General features: G+C 42.0%; 1 protein-coding gene across 2 annotated transcripts in view; it reads right to left on the bottom strand.

Moving 5' to 3' along the window:
- LOC126469673 (epoxide hydrolase 4-like) overlaps positions 1 to 24,477 on the bottom strand; it is a 97,718-nt gene extending 73,241 nt beyond the window's left edge. The window contains exons 1-2 of one of the 2 annotated variants that reach the window (XM_050096821.1): positions 23,761 to 24,244; positions 23,561 to 23,685 (exon numbers count right to left, since the gene is read on the bottom strand). In XM_050096821.1, coding sequence (XP_049952778.1) covers positions 23,561 to 23,685; positions 23,761 to 23,973 — 338 coding nt within the window. In that variant the 5' untranslated portion in view covers positions 23,974 to 24,244. Of the gene's footprint in view, positions 1 to 23,560; positions 23,686 to 23,760; positions 24,245 to 24,346 lie in introns of those variants that run through there. The other variant, XM_050096822.1, reaches the window with a different exon arrangement.
- Positions 24,478 to 25,698: the final 1,221 nt, after the last annotated feature.

The following is a 25,698-nucleotide window of genomic DNA, read 5'->3' on the forward strand; positions in this document are numbered from 1 at the left end:
GTAAAATAACTCGTTCTACATTATGATGATCTATCACGCAAAATGATCCATGGAACATGAAAGTAACTAACCTAACTAAACTAACCAACCTAACTGTCAGCAGTCTCTACAATAACTGATTCAATCATAAATGAGATTAATGAGTTACACGAATAAAAACATCCTTTTTAATGCGGCAAGGTTTGGTTTTTGAAATGGAACAAGTACAACATCAACAATTAAAGAGTTCACAAAAAATGGTACTCGAAGTTTTGAAGAAGCACGACAGTTGTAGGCATATTCTTCGACTTCTCCAAGGCTTTTCACACTGCTGGCCATAAACTATTACTACACAAGCAAGAAGCACTATGTGTAAGAGGAATAGCAAATGACTGGTTCCAGTCTTGCCTGTAAAACTGGGTGCAAAATGTAATGATAGTTCACACATCTGCTGATGACATTTTTTTGATGAAACACAAGAACTCATATTAGAGAAAGCAAATTAAAATCTCAAGGATGTTTATGACTAGGCAGTATGTAATAAATTAACACTGATCATAAAGAAAACAAACAGTAAGCACTTCAGCATAAAGAGGAGAAAAAATTTTGTTGCAGTAACCATGGACAATAAATCCATATATTGTGTGAAAACACAAAGTGGTAGGGAGGAGTACTGATTGCCAATTAACACAGAAAGAACACACAAAAGCATTGGCAAATCATTAAGTTTTGCTCAGGGTTCTATCACCTATATGTAACATCCAATGTGTTGTGATGACATACTATCCTACTTACACTTTACTCTTAGCTATGGGATTCTTTTCTGGAGATCTGACAAAAAGTGGACGCAAATTTTAAGAAGCAGGTTAGGGCCATTAAGAATGACAACTGGAAGAGGTAGTCAGGCTCATTGTAAAGAACTGTTTAAAGAACTAGGTATCCGTAAGTGCACCAAGTGAATACATCAATCAATCCATTGTGCATATCAGGGAAAACATTACTAAATATTTCACTAACAGTTTTACATCTAATTGTGGAACTCTAGGAACCACAATCTAGTGAGACCGGAGCATACTGCTCAACAGGGAATTGACAGTACAACGCAGACACACACATCAACAACTGACGACACAGACCACACGGCAAAATACCTAGACCAGAGAGCAAAACAAAATCTGCTGGCTTTATAGGACCATCATTAGCATCGATAGAAAAACGTGGCGGAAAAGGCCTGCGCATAGCGCTGTGGCAGCAACAGCAGTGCTTGCAAATCATAAGGGCATCGTCTGGCGGCTGTCATTTACATCCATGCCTTCTGGCAGGCAGTTAAAATCGTTGGACCAGAATGCCAAAGGATCAATAGCCAGTTTGGACTCTTGTCTACCAAGGAAAAACAAACAAAAGAATTTAAAACAGACTTTCTATCAGGGAATAAAATTTACAATAAACTGCTCAAGGAGATGAAAACCATTACTGAAATAAATTTCTTTAAAACAGCTATGGAATTGAAGATTGCTTAGAGGACTCAGACTAGTGGTTAATATTGAAAGCACATTATTCCAACATTGTTATGTTTTGACCCTCTTACAAGAAAATCATGCGCGAAGACATAAAGTGCATGATAGCAGTGTCTTGTCATTCTCTTGACTTCAGCATCTCACTCATCAGAGGAGGAGGAGGAGGAGGAGGCTGACAGTTTGTCATGTGGACTATTGGGCATAGCTGTACAATTACAGACGTGGAGTCAGTTTTCTAAACAGACTTGAGTTGATGTAAGTGGCATAGCAGCATGCTCATGGTTCAGGTGTGACCAGTGGGTGTTCCAAAACACCCCAAAGGTGTTCTATAGGATTCAGGTCAGGACTCTGTGCAGGCCAGTCCATTACAGGGATATTGTTGTTGTGTAACCACTCCACCACAGGCCATGCATTATGAACAGGTACTCAATTGTGTTGAAAGATGCAATCTCCATCCCCAAATTGCTTTTCAACAGTAGCAAGCAAGAACGTGCTTAAAACATCAATGTAGACCTGTGCTGTGGTAGTGCCAGACTGTGGTTCACTTTGGGACAAATGGCACCTGTTGCCTGGGCTCCTAGGTCATACCTGGATCATTCCAGCAATTGGCAGAGAAGGCTGAAGTACCAGCTTTGCTCATGGAGTTTCAACAATGATGAATATCTGCAGCATTGTTCAAAGAATAGATTGTGGTCCCCTGGTTCTCAGTCAAGTGGAATGCTTGAACCAGAGAATTTGAAGGTTCTGAAACAAGATACACAGTGACTTCCTAGACTTCACCATAGGGAAGAAAACTGTAAGGCCCCACTAAATGGGTCTGGTGTGCACCGTGTCAGAGGCTGTTCCCAGGTACCTGAATGTGTGCGGCTTGCACACAAGGATTTTTTGAGTTAGACAACTCTCCATCCAGACCAGGTAACTAAATCTGAAAGATAATGGAAAGTATCAGTGTAAGATCAAAATAAATCCCTCCCACAGGCAAGAACATCAAAAGCTGATTAACTGTCAAAGTATTCACAATAAAGTGCCCAAGTCTGAAGAACAACAAGAGCATGCAGAAAGTAATGTCTCCAAATTTCTTATGTGAAAACTGTTAAAACTTTTTAAATAAAACAAATTTTATTAATTTTCTACATCTTTATTCTTCATGTCTAAATATTTGCATCCCTCTGCTGCTAGAGGGCTCCCAATTGTAGTGTGTAACATGGTGGCAATAACGTGACTTTGTGTATGAGAAACAGCATACTGTAAGCGACTTTTGACTTCAAAGAGTTTGTCCACATATGGAACACCCACTTCATCATGACAATGCCAAACCATACATGAGAACTGCAAAACCTGTAATAATCTGATGCATTGGGTTCACTGTCATTGATAATCCTCCAAAACAGTCCCAACTTCATCCCATCCAATTTTCATCCATTTCCAAAACTTACAAATACCCTTCTAGGACTTCACTCTGATAGTAATCAACCAGCATAAGCAAAGGCGTGGTTGTCACTTCATCGAAAAGTCAAACATTCTACAGTGATAGTGTCAACAAAGCAGTGTCTTATTGAGAAAATTGTGTTCGTCGCTAGGATGACTACGTTGAGAACTAAATATGCAGACATGAATAAAGATTTAGAATGTTAAGAACATTTGCTTTGTTTTAAAAGCGTTATGAGTTTTCACGAAAAAATCTGAAGCATTAGTTTTCTGTGCACCCTTGTAAAAAGCAGTGAAGTTCACATAATACTATTTACAGAAAATTTGTTAAAACCTGAAGTTGATATCAGTGGGATTTTTTGGGGAAATTTTAAGTATCTATTGAATGGATTGTCTAACGAGAATTAGAGGTGGAGTATTTGTCACAGTAGACAAAAAACTCAAATCCATCAAGATAAAAATTGAAGCTGCCTGCGAGATTGTTTGGGCAAGACTCAGTATCAAAGGTGGGCATAAGATAATAATTGGATCCTTCTATCAACCACCAGACTAGCTTCCTGATGTAACTAACCTTAGAGAAAACCTCGGCTACCTATGACTTAAGCTCGCATATCATGGTGTAATCACTGGAGGAGACTTTAAAATGGTTCAAATGGCGCTGAGCACTATGGGACTCAACACCTGTGGTCATCAGTCCCCTAGAACTTAGTACTACTTAAACCTAACTAACCTAAGGACATCACACACATCCATGCCCGAGGCAGGATTCGAACCTGCGACCGCAGCGGTCACGCGGTTCCAAACTGACACGTCTAGAACTGCACGGCCACACCGGCCAGCGGAGGAGACTTCAATCATACAACAATCAATTGGGAAAATTACAGTTTTGTATGTGACAGGACACCCCATGAAACAGAACAGATAGTTCAGAACCCAACTCATGAAAATATGTTAGATCTAATGGCGACAAATAAATGTGATCACTTTGAGGTTGTCCACACTGAACTGTACCGAGGCAGTTGTAGCAACTTTGATTACTGAAGTATGAAGGACAACTAAAACATTTAGAGACACTGATATGTTCAGTAAACTAGATGAAGAAGCAGTAGTATCACACCTAAATGAGGAACTCTGAACTTTCACAGCTCAGAACTGGAGTACTGATAGGAGCTATGGATCAAATTTAAAAGAATAATTGACAATTTACTGGACGATACGTACCCAGTTGATCACTACATTATGGGAGGGTCTCTCCAGGGTACACAGACATTGTAGAAGAACTTCTAAGGAAACAGATAATACCACATAATAGGTTTAAAACAAAGCATAGGGGTACATACAGAAGCAGAATGAAATGCATTTGGCTGTCAAGAGAGCCATGTGTGAAGCCTCCAAAAACTACTGTAGCACAATGTTACTGAAAAAATCCAATGAAATTCTGGTTGGTTGGTTTAAATGAGTGAGGGAGGGGGGGGGGGGGGGAGACAAACTACGAGGTCATCAGTCCCTTGTTCCCGTAAAATAATTACACAAGGGAAAGAAGAAAAGAAAGGAGACATACAGCACAATAACAGGAGAATGGAAGAACCAGAAGGACAACCAACATTACTACGGACAAAACAGGAAAAGAAAACCACAGAGAGAAGCAAGAAACAGGTAGAAGAACTAAAAACAAGGGAGCAGATGACTGTGCCTGGCTGACCACGAGAATAAAAAGGAAAAGCCAGCCACATTAAAACATCCAGCCTAAAAGCATTAGAGTGGAGAACACAAAAAGACAAAAGACCTGCACAAAAAATTATATAGAATGATAAAACCCACCGCCACATATAAAACGTGAAACTGAATTAGCCGATGAGGTGTTGTCAGCTAAAATTAATGGCAACCAGTCCGATAACTGAAGAGTCGGTCGCACGGCAGCCAAAGAAGGACAGCTCACTAAGATACGGGCCACTGTCAGCCAGGCACCGCACCACACTGAGGTGGGTCATCATGGTGCAGGAGGTAGCCATGTGTCACCCAAACGTGGCCAATACGGAGCCAACAGAGAACCACAGAGACTCTGCGAGAGGCCCACTTCGAGGTCTTCCACACATTCTTAGTCTCCTTAATGGCACGCAGTTTGTTGTGCAGTACTGACGTTATGCCATTCCGCCTCCCAAAGCTGCTAAATCTTGTGGCATAGTACTTAATGCAGGTCGGTTGCAGAGAAGCCGATCTCCGTAAGCAGTTTCCGCATAGCCTGTTGGCAGACAAACACCACTGAGCGACTGAGGGTAGCACCGGTCGATAGCTTGTAGGCTGCTCAAGGAATCAGTACACAGAAGAAACGAGTCCCCAAGGCATGAATGGATGAGCTCAAGAGCATGAGATATAGCCACCAGCTCAGCAGTGAAAACACTGCAGCCATCGGGCAAGGAATGCTGTTCAATATGTCCTCCATGGACATACACGAATCCAATGTGATCATCAGCCATTGAGCCGTTGGTGTAAACCACTTCATGGCCTCAGTACATGTAAAGAATCTAGAGGAAGTGGCAGCGGAGAGCCGCGGTGTTAACTGAATCCTTAGGGCCATGTGAAAGGTCCAGGTGAAGCCGCGACCTAGGTGCACGTGAATGGACCTCAAGTATAGGTGGTAAAGGCAAAGACTCCAGTTCGGAAAGAAGGCATCGGACATGAACTGTAATTGGAAGATCTGACCAGACCCACCGATGCAGGAGATGAACCACCAGGGCAGGAAAAGAGACTGTAATTCGGATGCGCAGGAGAACTACAAACGTGTGCAACGTAACTGGCCAGCAGTTGGATATTCTGGATATGGAGGCGGGGGGACTACGGGAGGCACCAACTTGTACAAAGTGACAGGAAATTTTAGATAAAAATCTGGAGTGGGCCTCTGACATCCCACTCCTATAATGTGGCAAGGATATGACGTCACCACGTCGTGTCATACGCTTCTCATAAATCAAAAAAGACAGCAACCAGGTGTTGGCATCTGGAAAAGGCTGTTTTGATGGCAGACTCGAGGGACACAAGTTTATCAGTGGTAAAGTGCCCCTGGTGGAAACTGCCCTGACATGGAGCCAGTAGGACATGTGACTACAGGACCCAACCCAACCGCCGACACACCACATGTTCCAGCAGCTTACAAAGAACATTTGTGAGGCTGGTGGCCCGATAGCTATCCACATCAAGAAGGTTTTTACAGGATTTGAGCGCCGCAATGACAGTGCTCTCCCGCCACTGTGATGGAAAAACCATAGCTCCAGATCCGGTTGAAGATTATGACAAGATGTTGCTTGTAGTCAGATGAGAGATGTTTAACCAGCTGACTGTGGACCCGATATGGCCCAGGAGCTGTGTCAGGGCAATGTGCAAGGGCACTGAGGAGCTCCCACTCTGTAGCTGGGGTATTATAGGATTCACTGTGGCGTATAGTGAATGAGAGGACTTTTCCTTTCAACCGACATTTGGGAGTGCGAAAGGCTGGGGGGTAATTCTACGGTGCAGAGGCTCAAGCATAGGGCTCAGCAAAGTGGTTAGCAATCGTGATTGCGTTGGTAGATAACACGCCATTTATGTTAACACCGGGAACAACTGTTGGGATCTGGTACCTGAGAACACATTTGATCCTTGTCCAGACTTGGGAAGGTGACGTATGGCACCCAATGGTCGAGACGAGGCTCTCCCAACACTCCTGCTTCTGTCGTTTGATAAGTTGGCGAATGTGGTCATGGAGCTGTTTAAAGGGCATGAGGTGTTCCAAGGAAGGGTGCTGCTTATGCCACTGTAGAGCTCACCGACGCTCCTTAATTGCTTCACCGACTTCCGCCAACCACCAAGGGACTGCCTTTCGCCAGGGGCACCCTAAAGAGCAAGGTATCGCATTTTCTGTCACAGAAAGGACTGTTGTAGCCAACTGTTCAACCAACACATCAATGTTCCCGTGTGGGGGAGATTCAGCAGTGACTGTAGAGGTTGAAGTTTCCCAGTCCGCCTTGTTTTCAGCCCATCTGGGCAGGCGTCTGTATGCCTGATACCAGGGCAGTGATAATCAAGACGGGGAAGTGGTCACTTCCAGACAGGTCGTCATGTGCTCTTCAGCTGATAGATGGGAGAAGTCCTGGGATGCAGATTGATAAATCAATGGCCAAGTAACTACCATGAGCCACACTGAAATGTGTGGTGGCCCCAATATTTAAGAGGCAGAGGTCAAACTGTAACAGTAAGACAGTACAGTTTCGACATCTCTGCCTTGGTCAATAAGCACAGTGCCACCCAACAAGGGGTTAGGGGCGTTAAAATCTCCCAAAAGTAGGAAAGGTTTAGGGAGCTGATCAATCAGTGCATCTAATACATTTAGGAGTACTGCGCCATCTGAAGGAAGATATACATTGCAGACAGTTATTTCCTGTGTCGTCCTTATTCTGCTAGCCACAGCTTCAAGAGGTGTTTGAAGGGGCACAGTTTCACTACAGACTGAGTTTAGAACATAAACGCAAACTCCACCTGACACTTGATTATAGTCGCTACAGTTCCTGTAATATCGCTTATAGCTGCAGAGGGCAGGGGTCTGCATTGCTGGGAACCAGGTTTCCTGGAGGGCAATGCAGAAAGCAGATGTAAAGCTTAACAGCTGCCGTATCTCAGCCAGGCGGTGGAAAAAATGGTCGCAAATCCACTGAGGATGTCGTCATCTTGAGACTGGGAAGGAATGTAACATTCAATGAGGCAGTTTACGCCTCACGGTCACCTACTGCCACCGACTTTTTGCCTAAGCAGTCAATATCCATTATGTCTGAGGGTCCAGCGAGATCTAGGTCCTCAGCGGACGCCAGAATCTCCACCTCATCCACAGACGCAGAGCTTTTAGGTAGCAGTGGTGTGGGTGCCACCTCAATTCCCTTGGTCTTGGGGATCTTCTTTTTGGCTTTCTCTAGCTGCTCCTTGGGTTTCCCTGGCTGGGAGGACTTCACCGATTCAGTCTCTGTGACTGAGGATGAGTGTGAAGCCCTACAACCAGCTGCTTTTTAGCTCTTCAGCCACTGCCGGGTGTCATCTTTACCACTAGTAGCAACCTGGGAAGGGAGTGGCCCAAGGGACCCCTTCCTAGCAAGAGGAGCTGAAGAAGACTTTCACTTCTCCGGTGCAGAAGTGGGGACTGATATCCCCGATTGTTGGGGGGAGTGTTGCTCTTGAAGTAGGTGGTGCAGGAACAACAGGGAGGGGGCATGTGTAGTCTTACGGCTCTGAGAGGTGACAGGTTGGTGGAGCTGACAGAGCTAGAACTGTTGTAGCATTGGCGTAAGACAATGTCATACATACAGGATGTAGCCGTTCGAATTTCCTCTTAGCATCAGCGTAGGTCAGTCGGTCCAGGGTCTTATATTCCATGATTTTCCTCTCTTTCTGTAAAATCCTGTAGCCTGGTGACCATGGTGAATGATTATCTTCGCAGTTGACACAGATGGGAGGTGGGGCACATGGAGTATTGAGATGCGATGGTCGTCCACAATCTCGACTGGTGGGGCTGGAAGTACAGCGGAATACTTATGGCCGAACCTCCAACACTTAAAGCACCACATCAGGGGAGGGATATAGGCTTGATGTCACAGCGGTAGACCATCATCTTGACCTTATCGGGTAATATATCACCCTCTAAGGTCAAGATGAAGGCACCGGTGGCAACCTGTTTATCCCTTGGACCCTGGTGGGCATGCCAAACGAAATGTACACCTCGCCGCTCTAAATTGGCGCGCAGCTCATCGTGGGACTGCAAAACAAAGTCCCTGTGTAATATGAGAGCCAGGGCCATATATAAGCTCTTATGGTTACAGAAACATCCCCCAGCTTGTCACAAGCAAGTAAACCCTGTGACTGGGCAGAGAATGCTGTTTTGATCAAGACTGACCCAGATTTCATTTTGGACAAGCCCTCCGCCTCCCCAAACTTGTCCTCTAAATGCTCAACAAAAACTGTGGCTTCATCATCATGAAAGATTTCCCATCAGCTATCGTACATACAAGGTACCAGGGTGAATAAAATTCGCTGCCATCCTTAGCCTGGTGTTCCTCCCATGGTGTCGCCAGGGAGGGGAATGATTTGGGATCATACTTCCTTGCATTGTACTGAGACTTTGAACACTGCTGGCATTTGATCACCAACAACTGATAACGTGGTACACTTCATCGCACATCATCTGCCCTGGTGCCACCCACTCCGACCAGGGTCCCTCCCCAAGGGCGCCACCCAGCCACAGCGAAGGCCACCTGGCAGGATGGCCATTGCTTGGAGTCCCGATGCCCCAGGGTCACGGGCATATACTCCTTGGCGCATATGGGGAGTTAAGGGCGTAGGCATCAGTGGAGCCATCCCTGTGTAGTCGGGGGTACCACAACAGACTGGCTACCTTGCTGGATATGAGGTGTAAAGAATTCCATGGTCATTGTCGGCGCAGGAAACGACACTGCATAGTGGATGAAGGAAAACACACTCAGGAAGGTGTCCTCACTCAAGAAATGGAGGATGAGCAGGACTACAGTGCCGTGACGAGAAAGTGGGCTAAAAATCCCAATGCACGATGCACCATGTAAGGCGCCCTTCCCCAACTGGCTCGCTCTTCAACAAAATTTTGAAAAATGGAGGTCAAACCCTACAGGGGATGATCACATAAAGGCCGAAAAGTGTGACACTCCTTGCAGTCACCTCTTATGACAGGTCGGAATACTTCACGCCTATTCTAGCCCCCAGGCCTGCAGGGGGGAAATTTTGGTCATATGTAAATGATGTTAGTGGCACCACAGTGAGTGTCAAGGCACTCACTGGTGAAACAGGAACTGAAATTGTGGGTAGTGAAGCAAAAGCAAAAATGGGCAACTCCGTTTTAAAATGTCCCTATACGAGAGAAAACCCCAAGAATTCCCCCAATTCAATTCTCATTCCACTGAAAAGAGGAGAAACAGAATGTCAGTGGAACGGAGGTACAGTTTCAGTTCGATTCAATTGATTGCCATGAATTTTAGACCTGTTACTGTTCAGTACTCATGGTGACTTAACACTGCTTTACTAAACATATACACAATTTTAAACTATGTTAACAGCATAATCAGAATATTGAAAATTTAATCAAATAATAATAACAACATAAAAATAAAAGGAATTACTTGAAGTTCTATGTTGATAACTTCCAGCTTCTATTAGTACTCATGTTACTGACAAGCTCTGAGGAACTCTAGGCTTGCTGACTAACAACAACTACACCTACTCCTAGACCTCACTGTTGCTACACTATTCTACATTGCTCACACAGGTGTGTGTGTGTGTGTGTGTGTGTGTGTGTGTGTGTGTGTGTGTGTGTCGGCAATCCTGGAGTCTACGCATACCTGTTTGAGAGACCACTGCATTTTATATTTACATATGTATATATGTATATATTTTAATGCTCCTCTTAATTTTATGTATACTGACATTTATTTGGCATCCTTACTGTGCACTTAACACTATAGAAAAAAACTGAGCAGTTGCCTTTTAGATATTCAATGTGAAATGATTAACTGTAGTCCACAAATTTCTCTTCACTTACAACACTAACTGGGAATGGTGACAGCTGAAAATGACACGATCAGGTGAACCTTCCTCTCCACACTCACAGATTGGTGAGCTTCCTACATCCCACTAGAATGCAAATGTTTGGTCTACAGACCATAACCTGTTAATAGGTGCAACATACCTCGATTAGGGGCAGTTTTGTGCAATTTGAATCTGTTCCTAATGGTTGGAAATATGTTATATACCCATTTTGCTGTGCATCTCATGTCCCAGTCAGATCGCCATTCACCTAACTTTCAATCTTGTAAATGTCTTATCAGTAATGTGAGCTCCTGTGATCTCTTACCCACAAAATTACTGTTCATGCAACAACCAATTCATCACCACCTGTAACAACGATATCCATTGGACATATGCCAAGAATCTCCAGTAAACCCTCAAGAGGCTTAGTTCCAAAAGGCGCCAGCGAGCCTCAGAAGTGTGCTCCACCGAATTCACCCCAGTTTCCATTTGCAGCTCTCCAGTCAAAGTCAATGAAACCAGCAGGTAGCAGTGAAGCCCATAACAATGTTGAAGATTGCTTTCTGACATGACCATACAACATGCAGCAGTAATTTATTGTCAGCAGTGCAAGCATGGCAGTCTTGTGTGCAATTTTAGCTTCTTTCTGAGTAACAGATTTTACATATTCTAGAAAGTTCACCTTGTGTAAGAGAATGCCCAGATACCTGCAAACAGTTCTGCCCTTTATAAGGATGCCATCAAACTTCAGCAGTGGTTTTCTGGTGAGAGAAAATATCTGGGCTTCAGAAGTGTGTGTGTTTTTACGAACAGCTATAATTAGTGTGTTTCCTGTGCACCAACGCTGTATCTGAAGTAGCACATCATTCTTGTTTTCTTCAAGTTTCGTCCTGGTGTCCACAGACACCACCACTAGGATCTCACTCTTATATGCAAAAAGATCTTCAGCAGTATCCTCCATGCCTAACAGATGTAACAGGGGTTGTTGTTGTTGTTGTTGTTGTTGTTGTGGTCTTCAGTCCTGAGACTGGTTTGATGCAGCTCTCCATGCTACTCTATCCTGTGCAAGCTCCTTCATCTCCCAGTACCTACTGCAACCTACATCCTTCTGAATCTGCTTAGTGTATTCATCTCTTGGTCTCCCTCTACGATTTTTACCCTCTATGGTGCCCTCCATTGCTAAATTTGTGATCCCTTGATGCCTCAAAACATGTCCTACCAACCGATCCCTTCTTCTAGTCAAGTTGTGCCACAAACTTCTCTTCTCCCCAATTCTATTCAATACCTCCTCATTAGTTACGTGATCTACCCACCTTATCTTCAGCATTCTTCAGTAGCACCACATTTCGAAAGCTTCTATTCTCTTCTTGTCCAAACTAGTTATCGTCCATGTTTCACTTCCATACATGGCTACGCTCCATACAAATACTTTCAGAAACGACTTCCTGACACTTAAATCAATACTCGATGTTAACAAATTTCTCTTCTTCAGAAACGCTTTCCTTCCCATTGCCAGTCCACATTTTATATCCTCTCTACTTCGACCATCATCAGTTATTTTGCTCCCTAAATAACAAAACTCCTTTACTACTTTAAGTGTCTCATTTCCTAATCTAATTCCCTCAGCATCACCTGATTTAATTTGACTACATTCCATTATCCTCGTTTTGCTTTTGTTAATGTTCATCTTATATCCTCCTTTCAAGACACTGTCCATTCCGTTCAACTGCTCTTCCAAGTCCTTTGCTGTCTCTGACAGAATTACAATGTCATCGGCGAACCTCAAAGTTTTTACTTCTTCTCCATGAATTTTAATACCTACTCCGAATTTTTCTTTTGTTTCCTTAACTGCTTGCTCAATATACAGATTGAATAACATCGGGGAGAGGCTACAACCCTGTCTCACTCCTTTCCCAACCACTGCTTCCCTTTCATGCCCCTCGACTCTTAACTGCCATCTGGTTTCTGTACAAATTGTAAATAGCCTTTCGCTCCCTGTATTTTACCCCTGCCACCTTCAGGGTTTCAGTACCAACAAGGAACCTCCCCATCGCACCCCCCTCAGATTTAGTTATAAGTTGGCACAGTGGATAGGCCTTGAATAACTGAACATAGATCGATCGAGAAAACAGGAAGAAGTTGTGCGGAACTATGAAAAAATAAGCAAAATATACAAACTGAGTAGTCCATGCGCAAGATATGCAATATCAAGGAGAGATGAGATCAGGAGGGCCGTGGTCCCCTGGTTAGCGTGACCAGCTGCGGAACGAGATATCCTTGGTTCCAGTCTTCCCTTGAGTGAAAATTTTAACTTTTTATTTTCAGTTTATGTGACAAACTCTTATGTTTTCATCACTTTTTTGGGAGTGATTATCACATCCACAAGAAAACCTAAATCGGGTAAGGTAGAAGAATCTTTTTACCCATTCGCGAAGTGTACTAGTTGGGTGGGTCGACAACATATTGCTGTCATGTGACGCACGTGCTGTCGCCAGTGTCGTATAGAATATATCAGACGTGTTTTCCTGTGGAAGAATCGCTTGACCTATGACCTTGCGATCAAATGTTTTTGGTTCCCATTCGAGAGGCACGTCCTTTCGTCAACTAATCGCACGGCTTTGTGGTGCGGTCACAAAACACAGACACTAAACTTGAAACTTTCTTGACACTAAACTTATTACAGTGAACAGAGACGTCAATGAACGATTGGACAGATCATAACTTTGCGAAAATAAAGAGAGTAAACTTTTCACTCACGGGAAGGTTTGAACTAAAGACCTCTCATTCAGCAGCTGCTCACGCTAACCACAGGACCACGGCGCTCCTGAGCTCACGCTCTCCTTGATATTGCCTATCTTGCACATGGACTACTCAGTTTGTATATTTTGCTTATTTTTTCATAGTTCCACACAACTTCTTCCTGTTTTCTCGATTGATGTGTGTTCAGTTTTTGAAGGCCTATCCACTGTGCCAACTTATAACTAAATCTGAGGGGGGGTGCGATGGGGAAGTTCCCTTGTAAGATTCCAGAACAATGGACCACATATGGAGCCTTGATGACAACCCTTAGCGATAGTTTTGATTGCTGTTTCTGCTCTGCAGGCCACTGGACCCTATGCCCACTACAATGGTCTATAGACATCCCCAAGATCTCTGCCGTGCACAAACATCGCAGGGCACTGAAAATTATAGAATTCGCTTGCACTATCAATCATGAGGACAGTGCATACTTCGTTGGCAAATTTTCTATAATCTGAGGAGATCTATTACCAGTATCATCGATAAACTTCCCTTTTCTGAACACACATTGGTACTGGCTCAGACCCGCAAGCTCCCTGTGCACCTACAACCCATCACGAAGCAGATGTTCCTAAACTTTGGCCAAGATGCTTAATAAGCAAAAGATCTATAGCTTTTCAGTGATGTTATGTCTTTATTCTCTCCCTTCTTAACCACTACTGCCCTGTTTTCCAGATCACCAGCATCCTACCTATTTGCTGCACCTCATCAAGAAACTGCAAAAATCATTAAAACTGAAAATGCTTCCGGGCCTAATGTTGTATGTCCACTCCCAACACAATCATTGTCAAGTTTTTCATGAGTGGCACACAGAAGGAATGCCAGTAATAACCAGAATATTCAAACCCATAGAAAGACTGGTTTTCAGATAGCAGCTAGGCGAGATCTGGAAGAGCTATGTGGCATGCTATTTACGAAAGAGCCACAGCTGCTTGCTTAGCCCACTACTGTGAACGGCTGAGCCCACAGACAATGTCTGTGCCATTGGTGGCACTCTTCACTCATGAGCTGCAACACCACTGAAACACTATCAATGTCATCCAGTGACAGGGATATTAAACATTGGAATCCCTATCAGATTCCATACTGAATTTGAGGCTGAGTTACCTCCTCTTTTAGCTATTACCTACCACAGATCCCACAAACAAAAAACTGTGCTCAATATTTGGAGGAAAGCAAAAGTCACACCCACCTACAAGAAGGGTAGCAGAAGTGGTCCATAAAACTACTGTCCAATATTCTTTCCATCCATTTGTTGTAGAATTAAAGATTACTGAGGTACCTCAAACAGAAAGACCTCCTCCTCCATGGTAACCAGCATGGATTCTGAAAACTTTGATCAAGTGAAACCCAAGTCACATTTTTTTTTCCTCATGTGACATCCTGAAAGCTATGGAGCAAAGCAATCAGGTAGGTTTAGTATTTGACATCTGAAAAGCATCTGACTCAATATGACACCAACATTTATTAATGAAAGTATGATCATATCGAGTATCAAGCTAAATCTGTGACTGGACTGAGGAATGTTTGGTACACTTGGATGGAAAGTCATCGATAGATGTAGAAGTAATTCTGAATATGCCTCATGGAAGTATGATGAGACCCATATTGTTCAAGTTTTATACAAATGACCTTGTAGACAATATTAACAGTAACCTCAGACTATTTGCAGGACTTGGCGTTATCTATAATGAAGTATTGTTTGACAGAGGCTGCATAAATGTTCAGTCAGATCTTGACAAAATTTTGAAGTGGTGCACAGATTGGTAAATTGCTTTAAACATTCGGAAGTGTAAAACTGTGCACTTTAAAAAAAAAAAAACTTGCATATCATAACTGTAATATCAATGAGGCACAGTTGTAATCTGCCAACTCATACAATACTCTGGTGCACCAATTTGTAAAGAAATGAAACAATGATCACATGGATTCAATTTAATATAATCCATTATGGAGTCGAGGTAGCAGTGATAACCACATGGATTCAAGCTGTGGGTAAAGCAGATGGCAGGTGGTTCACTAGCAGAATACTACAGAAGAAAAAAAACCAAGTCTACAAAGGAGACTGCATAGAAAACACTTGTGCAACCCATCCTAGAATATTGCTAAAGTCTGTGGGACCCACAAAAAGTAGGACTAACTGGGCATATAGAACAAATACAAAGAAGGGCAGCACTAATAGTAACTGGTTTGTTCAACCTATGGGAGACTTATGAACATGGCTGAAGAACTGAACTAGAAGACATTTCAAGACAGACACAAACAATCGAGTGAAAACTTACGAAGTTTCAAGAAACAGTTTTAAATGATGAATTTAGGAATATATTACAAGTCCCTATATACCACTCCTATAGGGGTCACAAATTCAAGATTCGACTAATTACAGCATTTAAGCAATAATTCCACCTCTCCTCCATACATGAATGGAACAGTAAAAAACACTAATAACTGCTACAATGGGCTGTAACCCCCTGACATGCACTTCACAATGGTTTGCTGAGTATAGATGTATTCACTAATTTTTTGGTCATAGATGTAAATTACATGAATACTAATGGCCCAACAATCTTATACTTTAAGCTCTGGCATAAGAAATACAACTGGTAAGCTATAATCTCAATCTTTTTCTGAACAAAAGCTTCCCATTTGTGACTCCAAACTCAATTTCTAGAATAATTTACAGAATAGCAACTACCATTGTGTGCTGAGTTCTGAAGCAGCTTTGCCATTTTTACTAAATGTTGCCTGGAACTTGCATGACATGGTGACAAATCTAGTGCATTGACATTAGCACACCTCAACTGGTTGAGTACATATAGTTTCACTTCAAGCCTGAGAAAACCAGCCTTGACATGTTCTGGCAACATAAGTGAACATTAAGTAAGTATACACACAGCCATTATCTTATCTGGTCAAACTCTCTTCATGGTGTTTTCTGCATCTACTACACATCATTGTCATCCTTACTTTACATCTTTGGAGTCATTTCATGACGTTACTCCCAGCTGTTTAATGTGAGAGTGTAGCATTTGCATTAATATTTATGCACATCAACAAATCAAAGCAAGAAGTAATGCAAATACAGTTAACACCACTGTTGCCCCCAGTAGACAAGGGTTTGAGTCCATCACAGTTTAAGTCCACCAGCAACTGTACAAAGCCTATTACTTACAAACTAACATTCTTAGAGATGATATGAAAGCTACCATCAACTTACATTCAAGAAAGAAAAACTGAAAATTTGCACGTTTGCGTCAAAAGTAAATAATGTGTTCATAATATATTTAAAAAGTTTCTGAAGCATTGTGTAGTGTGTATTTGCACTGGCTAAAGTTAGTCACTTACTCCACATTTATCATTTCTTATATTTAAGCACTTGGCATTTTACCTCTAAACAAGGGAAATGAAAGTAATGATGTTTTATGTAGGGCAGTCCCGTGCGTGGTGATCAGCACTTGTACAAAGTGTCAGTGTGCCATTCTCATTTGGGGAACAAAGGTTGTCCCCATATGCAGATATGCTTAAAATGCATTTAAATCCACCAATCATTTCTAAAAACAATATCATGACACACTAAACTATGAAACAAAATCAAGTAATATAAATGCTGAACTGTCTTGACAAGCTATTCATTCACAGCATGTTGATCTCTTGTTGCCAACACTTTGGAGAAGAAAACCAACAGTTCACAAAATTTCAAAATGAGCTTACATTAGTGTCAGCATCAGTGAGGATGGTAGGCAAACCTCCAGCAAAACCAAAGGTCACCCTTATGTCAGTATCTAAAACATGCTGAACTGAAAATTGCACAGCACGAACTTCAGAGAATGGTGGCTCATCCTGCCGCACGAGGAAACCATATGTTAATCCGCAATGCCCTATGCACAGTCTGGTGAGAAACTTTACTTCCATTGGTGTGGTTGGTATGACGTCTGCCATGCCTACTAGGTTGATCTGTGCAACTGCAATTTGTTGCTCACCACTTCCAATCATTCATCACACACGATTCTTCTGTCAGACAATCAGATGGCATCACAATCAGATGGCATCACGCAAGGTGACAACACTCAAACGTACAACACCACCCCCACATGCTTCTTTGGCTGCTTTGTCAGCTGAGTCATTTCCTTGCGTTCCGAAGTCTCCAGGTACCCATCAAAAGACCACCACCTTGCCTCTGAGATAGATCAACTTTAAGGTATCATAGATGAATCAACATGTCTACTGGACACACATGGTGGAACACTTTTAGCACACTGAGCAAGTCAGATGAGAAACCTTGTACTGTGATGCCTCTGAAATCATTCCATTGCCACCATTATGTCTTATAACTCCACACGATAGTTTGTGAATTGTTCCGGAAGGTGTACTTGGGAAACCCTATCAGTGAAACCAACTGAACAGCCAAGAGCATTCCCTTGCTGGGATTCAACCATATGTATAATGATTAAATGATGGCACTTACTTAAAATTGAAGAAAACAAATTTGTAAAAACAATCTCGAATACAAGTTAACTTGTAATGTGTTGAGCTTAAAATCACATCAAGACTCTGAAGATAAGATGGCAATTTGTTCCATCCCCAGCTGGATATTCTGAAGTCCAATATATCAAGATATATGAGACAGACAGTGGGAGGGATACTTAATGGCTCGGTTACAGGCAGCTGATTCCTGAACACCCGCTCAAAGTTGTGGTTGCCCACCGCACTACATGTCCATGACTGAGGCAATGATAAGACTTTTCAGGACCGGTCAAGCCAGAAGGAGGAGCTGCCAAATCTGGAGTGGTGGTTCACCATTCTCTGCACACCGATTCTGAACTGGGTTGGTCCCTTATGTCTCAGATGATACACAAATGCCCTCATGGTGGACAGCACATACCATGTTGAGGTAAAAAGTATGTGCTCATCCACAAACACAATGCTGTAATCTAATCATGATCTAACAAATGCCGTAAGAAATTGCATAAGGCAGTACCTGACAGCTCACCCACATCTTTCCGTCGAGGTATTTCAAAATATTCAATGATTTTATGTCCTTTGTTTGCTGGTCTTTCAGGTGTGGGAGCCAGGTTAGTTTTGAGTTAAATAGTAGATTAAAAAAAACATTATTGTCTTTAAAATTTAGAATACTGTTCCCCACTGTGAGCACTAATTCGTTAAAACCATGATGAGCACAGTTAAAATTAAGAAGTAGTCTTGTGTAGTGAGAACCTAAAACCAGTTTTATTGTTTCATGTTTCCAGCTTCTTGACTGTCAGCCATAGTTCTCACATGAGTACACTGCCTAGGGGGACCCCATTCTGTTTAACATAAAGAGTCACGTGAGGCATCAGAAATGCTAAAGAGAAAGTATCTAGCACTGAGGGAGAACTGAATAAGAAGCAGCAGTCATGAACATAGTTCCTCATTCATGAAGTTGGCAAAGGATGTTTTACCTCCAAGTGGTGTCATACACCTTTTCATGGTCACAATGTCACTAAATGGATTCAGCATAAGAGACACTCCTGTCTCACTGACTATAGTGGAATTAAGTTTTAAAGGGTGGAATGGTTGCACCTGAAACCACACTGAAAGTGGCACATGTGAACTCTGGATTCAAGTAGCGAGATGAGGCAGCATTCGAACATGCGTTCTTGAGTCTCACCCATACAGCTGGTAAGGGCTACACTCCAGGAACTCTGATGGTAGATACAACCTATACCTGGTTTCCATATGAGAATTAATGTTGCCTCTTTCCAAGTGGCTGGGTACTAGTCATCAAACAACATCTGATTGGAATAAGATAGGAGCTCATCTTTGGCCCTAGGGCACAGATGACTATGGCATAATGAACCTGATCCAGTCCTGGAGCAATGTCTCTGGCTGCGGACAGAGCTGATTCTGGTTCCTACATGGAGAATGGACGATTGTAGAACTCCTTATTACACAAAAAGAAACGGAGCCTTCTTGTCTCTACAGTTCTACAGAACACCTGGAACTCTAGAGTTTGCCACATGACACAGCTAAAAACCTGAGCCACATTTCTAGGTACATAAATACCCCATTTCTCATCAAAACCATAAGGGGAGGTGTACAGCACCTGCTGAAATCCTCCAAACTGATTCTCAAACTCTCACAGTGGAAACTGATCGACTGATGGAAGTGGTGAATTCCTTTCAGCATTCCTTTTATCACTCACCTTGCTTGTACTCTCGCAGCCCTGAAGGTAAAAGATTTTTTGCAGTTGGACAGTGTTTGAATTTCTCCAAAGCTGAATGCCTGGCTCTGACTGCCTGTGACATTATTTATTCCACCAAGGAACGGGTTGTCATCTGAGATGGTTCCTAGACTGGCAAATGAAATCGACAGCAGCTCAGTGGATCAGATAGGTTATATGATCCACAATCTCCTGGGCACAGTCCTGTTTGAAGATGGCCTGCTGACTGTATCATGACCAATTTGCCCTTTAGAGCATCCATCATTGCAGTCTCAACCTGTCACTGTACCACTTAGCAGGTGGAAATACACAAGAAAGTGTGTTTCACTGGAATAAAAATCTGTAGCCTCTTCCCCTGGACAGAGTCTGCAATAGCTGGAGAGCAAAAACAAAGGTCAATTGCTGAAGATCTTGTAGCTGTAGAAAAGAAAGAGTCCTCTGACTACAGTTCAGAAGTCAGATACTCTCTGAATGGATGAAGCACTCAATAATTCAACCCCTTGGGGCACGTGGTAGCTGAGCCTTCCAGCACACTACATGCACTGAAGTCACTTGAGAGAATGGGTGGAGCGAGTACCTGGAAAAGCTGTCAGTGCATCTACAACCAGCATATCATGCAGTGGAAACTATAAAGAACACATTGTGATTTTAGCAGGCACAAAAGCTTCCAATTCAATTACTTGGACAGCAGTGGTAAGAGGGTCGGGAGAGGAGTGGTACCTCTCATCAATTACAACAGCCACCCCATCTTTAGTCCTGTCTCCAATCCTGACTAGTCCGTAGTCCCTTAACGCAGGTGTGCCAGTAACTTTCAAATGAGTTTATTGTAATCGGATGCAGAATAATCTCTCCTTGGTCATGAGATGCAGTTCTCCCATATGCAATCGCATCTGAAACTGAAAATAATGAGGTGGATGCACAGGCCATACCCCCATTGCCAGCAATAAGATTGCACGAAACTTATTTTATTGTATTATGTATCCAAATCTTGTCATTTTCATGCACCTGTGCAAGCCATCCAATAGTGAAAGGGTTTAAAGTTCAGGGAATGATGATTGAAAACTAAGATTAAGTTTCTTACACGAAGTAATAGATGTTCCAGTCTCTCTAAATAAATAAACAGTGCCATTAAGAATGTTACACAATACTCATGAGCAACTGGATTGGGGACTGTCATTGTGTTTTGAATAGAATAGTGTGTCACATAACTGGAATCTCTTCAGACCTTATACTGACCATCAGCTTTACAGTAACACATGATGAGCAAAATGCATGATAGCAGCACATCTGGTCAAGGCCATATTGAGTTATGCCCAACACATAGGACACTCCATCTCAGATGTTCTAGTGATGGTGAATCTCATGTGCCATCATGTAAATGATAAGCCCAAAGGTACTTTGATTCAGAGAAAACTACTAGTATCAATGCCAATTGCCACTGACAACTTGATAGTATCCCATCAAAGATAAATAGAAATTTGAATATCAAATACATAGGCCTCTGTGAGCAAACGTCTCACCAATTCAAAGCTAGATAGCCATACCATACAGAACTGTCCCCCAATTATGAAGTGCAGAAGCCACAGCCTCCACACATGCACCTCTTCTCTCTACATGGACTATGACACAGATTAACATATGGGCAAGAACACTGCCATTGACACTGAGCATGGAGACAGTGTCCAACTATCATTACATGTCACATATTAGCATACACTTAAGTTTCTCTCATACAGTTGTGCATTTAAATGAAATAAGTTTGTGACACTGAATGGTACAGGAGCCTTTTACCCAGCCACATGCAGATGTTTGTTCACTTACATCATGCCACTGGCAATTCCTTCAGCAAAACAATGCACAACCGTATCAATCCTAAATTGTCAGGTCACCTGACCTAAATATTATTTAGTGCATCTTGGACCCAGCTCTAACCAATCTCCATGAATTGTGGGTGCTCTCGAGTGGTCACGAATGAGAAGGGCTTCCCAACACTTTTGGACTCTCAAAGTAGATACTACAATGTGTTATTGCTACCTCACTACCATCAAGGTCAAAGTGGGTGCTATATTTTACTATAGGCAGGTGAAATTCTACTGCTCATAATCATAAAAACTGCCCAATGATTCATTTACATACAACCTTATACTGAAGGCATAATACTTCTTTGCTTTTTAAAAGGTCCCAATGCCCTGATTAAAGTCCCAAGCCAGGCCAAGGATTTTTTGTGTCACTTATCACTTTTTTCCATCTCTGTCAATGAACTGTTAATCTGAAAAATGTCAAGTTACACCATGGTTCAGGTGCCCCTATAACTGACCTGGTAGGTGTATTCAAAGGTCAATCTGCAGGTTGTGTAAAGTATTACTTAGAATGGGCTTCACAAGCTAAATGATTCTCTCTATCACTTGGATAGGAGGTTTTTACTTTTTTTTTATGTGTACAACAGCTTAACTCTTCAGTGAATATCCACAGTGACTCAAACTTATAAGTAGTGAAATCAGCTTTTATTGCAATATTTGTAGTACCAACTTTTTTATATTGCTGTATTCTATAAACTCAAATCTCTGTGCTTCTGTCCACAACTTCCACTGGCCTTCTTCCTGCATCCCATAGACTGTGTGAATTATGGAATACTTTTAAGTGAAATTGGACAGGGAAGAGAGAGAATACTACAGTGACCACAGCAGTGCTATCTTTGCACAAACTTCAAACCAAAATAACTGTTTCAGTTTACTGTTCCCTCTCGAGAAAGTGCAAACTTAATGTTATTTCACAAAGACCTTTTAAGCCAAAAGTTGGCTATCAAGAGAAATAAACACTGCAGAATGATTACAGTATGCATATCACTTCATTAGTATGAAATTATTGTACTGAATAAAAATCCATGAACAAGTTTATTTAGTTATGATTTCTGGCTTACAAATACTGGAACAACACCTATGCTTCCCAGTAAAATACACAGTAATGTGTTTATTTAGCCTTAAAGGAAATAATTAACTACTTGGATACTATTCAGTTACAACAGTTTAAACTGGTCAGTTTAGTTTTTTTAAGGCTGCAATGCTGTCCATCACATCTAGCAGCAGAAATTAAAACAATGTTTGTAATAGTACACTGCCCTTGAATAACAATTTATTTGAATGGTCTCCAGTCGATATGCAAAATTTAAACACCAGAACACTTTCAAATAAAGTTAGGAATGTACTAATATTTGCCCTCTGTGTCCCTTTCAAGAAATATTAAATGGATGTCACACATCCCTAATATGCCTCTATTAATATAAACAACGTAAAAGCATCATGTTGGCCAAATCATTGGCATAGCTTTATCACATAAGCGTTGTAAATGTGTTGGTTGACCTAAGCGGCAGATATATATATATAAAAATGAATAACAAAAGGTTAGTATGAATAAGCCGCTATCAAAGAAGAACCAACATTTTGCATTAGCAAAGGTATCTATAACCCGGGAATTTTAACACTACCAAAAATTACCATGCATATGTAAGCATACAAATCTCATTTACTTCAATCTGAGCCTCTGAGGATAAAGTGATAATTTTCTACCGTTGACCTAACAACTGTCATTAGTTAACTGCGTAATGTTGACATGTGCAGTTGTGATTCACATCTATACTTGTGGTACCAAAATGGTCATATTCTATAAACCATCAGAATGGAGTGTATCTTAATACAAGTATAAATATTTTACTTGATGTCCTAGAAAATAAAGTTTTATGTGAAATATATTTCACATTTACATCCATACACTGCAATCCACTGAAGCACATGGCACAGTGTTATAATGTTTAATTTAATATCAAACAGAGAAACATGTTCACATCAACAGTTTCACATAAGAGAAGGCATTTAGTGCTGATAAATAATGGATTGGATTGTCAGCATCTTTAAACACTTGATATGTTGTTAGTCCTTAATTGACATTTAATAGCTATAAATGTGGAAACAAATAGTTCCATCACTGTCAATACAGTTTTAGAGTAAGACAACACAACATATTTCCACGTTTCTGTGTAGCCGGTATATTTCATTGAGTAGCAACCAACCTGAAATGCTTTACGAGTGCTGGAATCTGGTATCGCCATGTTAACCAGCAATCAGGAAAACCATGCAAGAGCAAAAGCATCGGCTTACTTCGTGAACCAGCTTCTACATAATGTAGTTTGGCACCCTGTGGATAATATGGATAATTTAAGGTGATCTGTACAGTGCGTAGACGTGCAACAAACATTACTTCAACACTTACTTTGACTTTTATATACGAATGTTGCCCCAGTGAAGAGTCAACCAGGCATTGAGGAGGTTTCTCTCTATCCTGTAGATTTAGATTTAATGGGCTCCATAATGATCTGACGAGTCTTCGGAAAACAACCCAGCTGCCAATAACACACGATATTGCGTGTATTCGCAATGTATCCCAATGCGATATGCTCACAACACAAGCTTCTTTTTCACTCATTATGTTTGCCGTTCTCCGCGACTGTCACTCACTGCAAAATTTTACCACCAACTACAACCAAGCAATGAACTTTAAAACTGACGTCTACGGGCACGCAGTTGCGTCCTTCACCTCTATGATCAAAGACTTCCAGTACTCAATACTAATCGTCACGTACATGGTTTTGTGATATGAGGATACGGAAAACAGTGACGAAATAATCGCATCAGTTACTGGAACTAGAAATGCGTGCACTAAAGGGGAAAGATGTGAGTCACTGGAACTAGGAATGAGTGCACTAAAGGAGAAAGATGTGAATCACAATCTTTTTGAAAAAATCGTTGTTATAGAATGAGCTAAAATGATATGCAAGTAAAATATTTAAGGTAACTACCATATTTCCCTCCTATATGTGAAAGTGAAACCTTTGTAGGCATCTGACACCAACGAAAGGTGGGAGTTCTTGAGTATTTCTTCTTTTTTTATGCACATTGGCAGTCGCAGTTTCATCTCTTTCAAAGCTTCACATGTTTGTATTTTGTAATTAAAATTGAAGAATAAGTTGTCAGTTGCACTATGAGACCTTCACAGATGGCGCGGTTATTTGTGAGAAACCATTTTAAAAAGTGTAGTATCAGCCTGGTGCAAGAAGTGTAGTTAACTCTCAACGTAGGTAAATGTAAACATAAAAGCGCTTAAGATGTGTACAGGCGCGTTTACATTGAGCTCAGAACATGTACAGGGTGTTTCAAAAATGACCGGTATATTTGAAACGGCAATAAAAACTAAACGAGCAGCGATAGAAATATACCGTTTGTTGCAATATGCTTGGGACAACGGTACATTTTCAGGCGGACAAACTTTCGAAATTACAGTAGTTACAATTTTCAACAACAGATGGCGCTGCAAGTGATGTGAAAGATACAGAAGACAACGCAGTCTGTGGGTGCGCCATTCTGTACGTCGTCTTTCTGCTGTAAGCGTGTGCTGTTCACAACGTGCAAGTGTGCTGTAGACAACATGGTTTATTCCTTAGAACAGAGGATTTTTCTGGTGTTGGAATTCCACCGCCTAGAACACAGTGTTGTTGCAACAAGACGAAGTTTTCAACGGAGGTTTAATGTAACCAAAGGACTGAAAAGCGATACAATAAAGGATCTGTTTGAAAAATTTCAACGGACTGGGAACGTGACGGATGAACGTGCTGGAAAGGTAGGGCGACCGCGTACGGCAACCACAGAGGGCAACGCGCAGCTAGTGCAGCAGGTGATCCAACAGCGGCCTCGGGTTTCCGTTCGCCGTGTTGCAGCTGCGGTCCAAATGACGCCAACGTCCACGTATCGTCTCATGCGCCAGAGTTTACACCTCTATCCATACAAAATTCAAACGCGGCAACCCCTCAGCGCTGCTACCATTGCTGCACGAGAGACATTCGCTAACGATATAGTGCACAGGATTGATGACGGCGATATGCATGTGGGCAGCATTTGGTTTACTGACGAAGCTTATTTTTACCTGGATGGCTTCGTCAATAAACAGAACTGGCGCATATGGGGAACCGAAAAGCCCCATGTTGCAGTCCCATCGTCCCTGCATCCTCAAAAAGTACTGGTCTGGGCCGCCATTTCTTCCAAAGGAATCATTGGCCCATTTTTCAGATCCGAAACGATTACTGCATCACGCTATCTGGACATTCTTTGTGAATTTGTGGCGGTACAAACTGCCTTAGACGACACTGCGAACACC

The sequence above is a fragment of the Schistocerca serialis genome, chromosome 3 (assembly GCF_023864345.2).
Source record: "Schistocerca serialis cubense isolate TAMUIC-IGC-003099 chromosome 3, iqSchSeri2.2, whole genome shotgun sequence".
NCBI lineage: Eukaryota > Metazoa > Arthropoda > Insecta > Orthoptera > Acrididae > Schistocerca > Schistocerca serialis.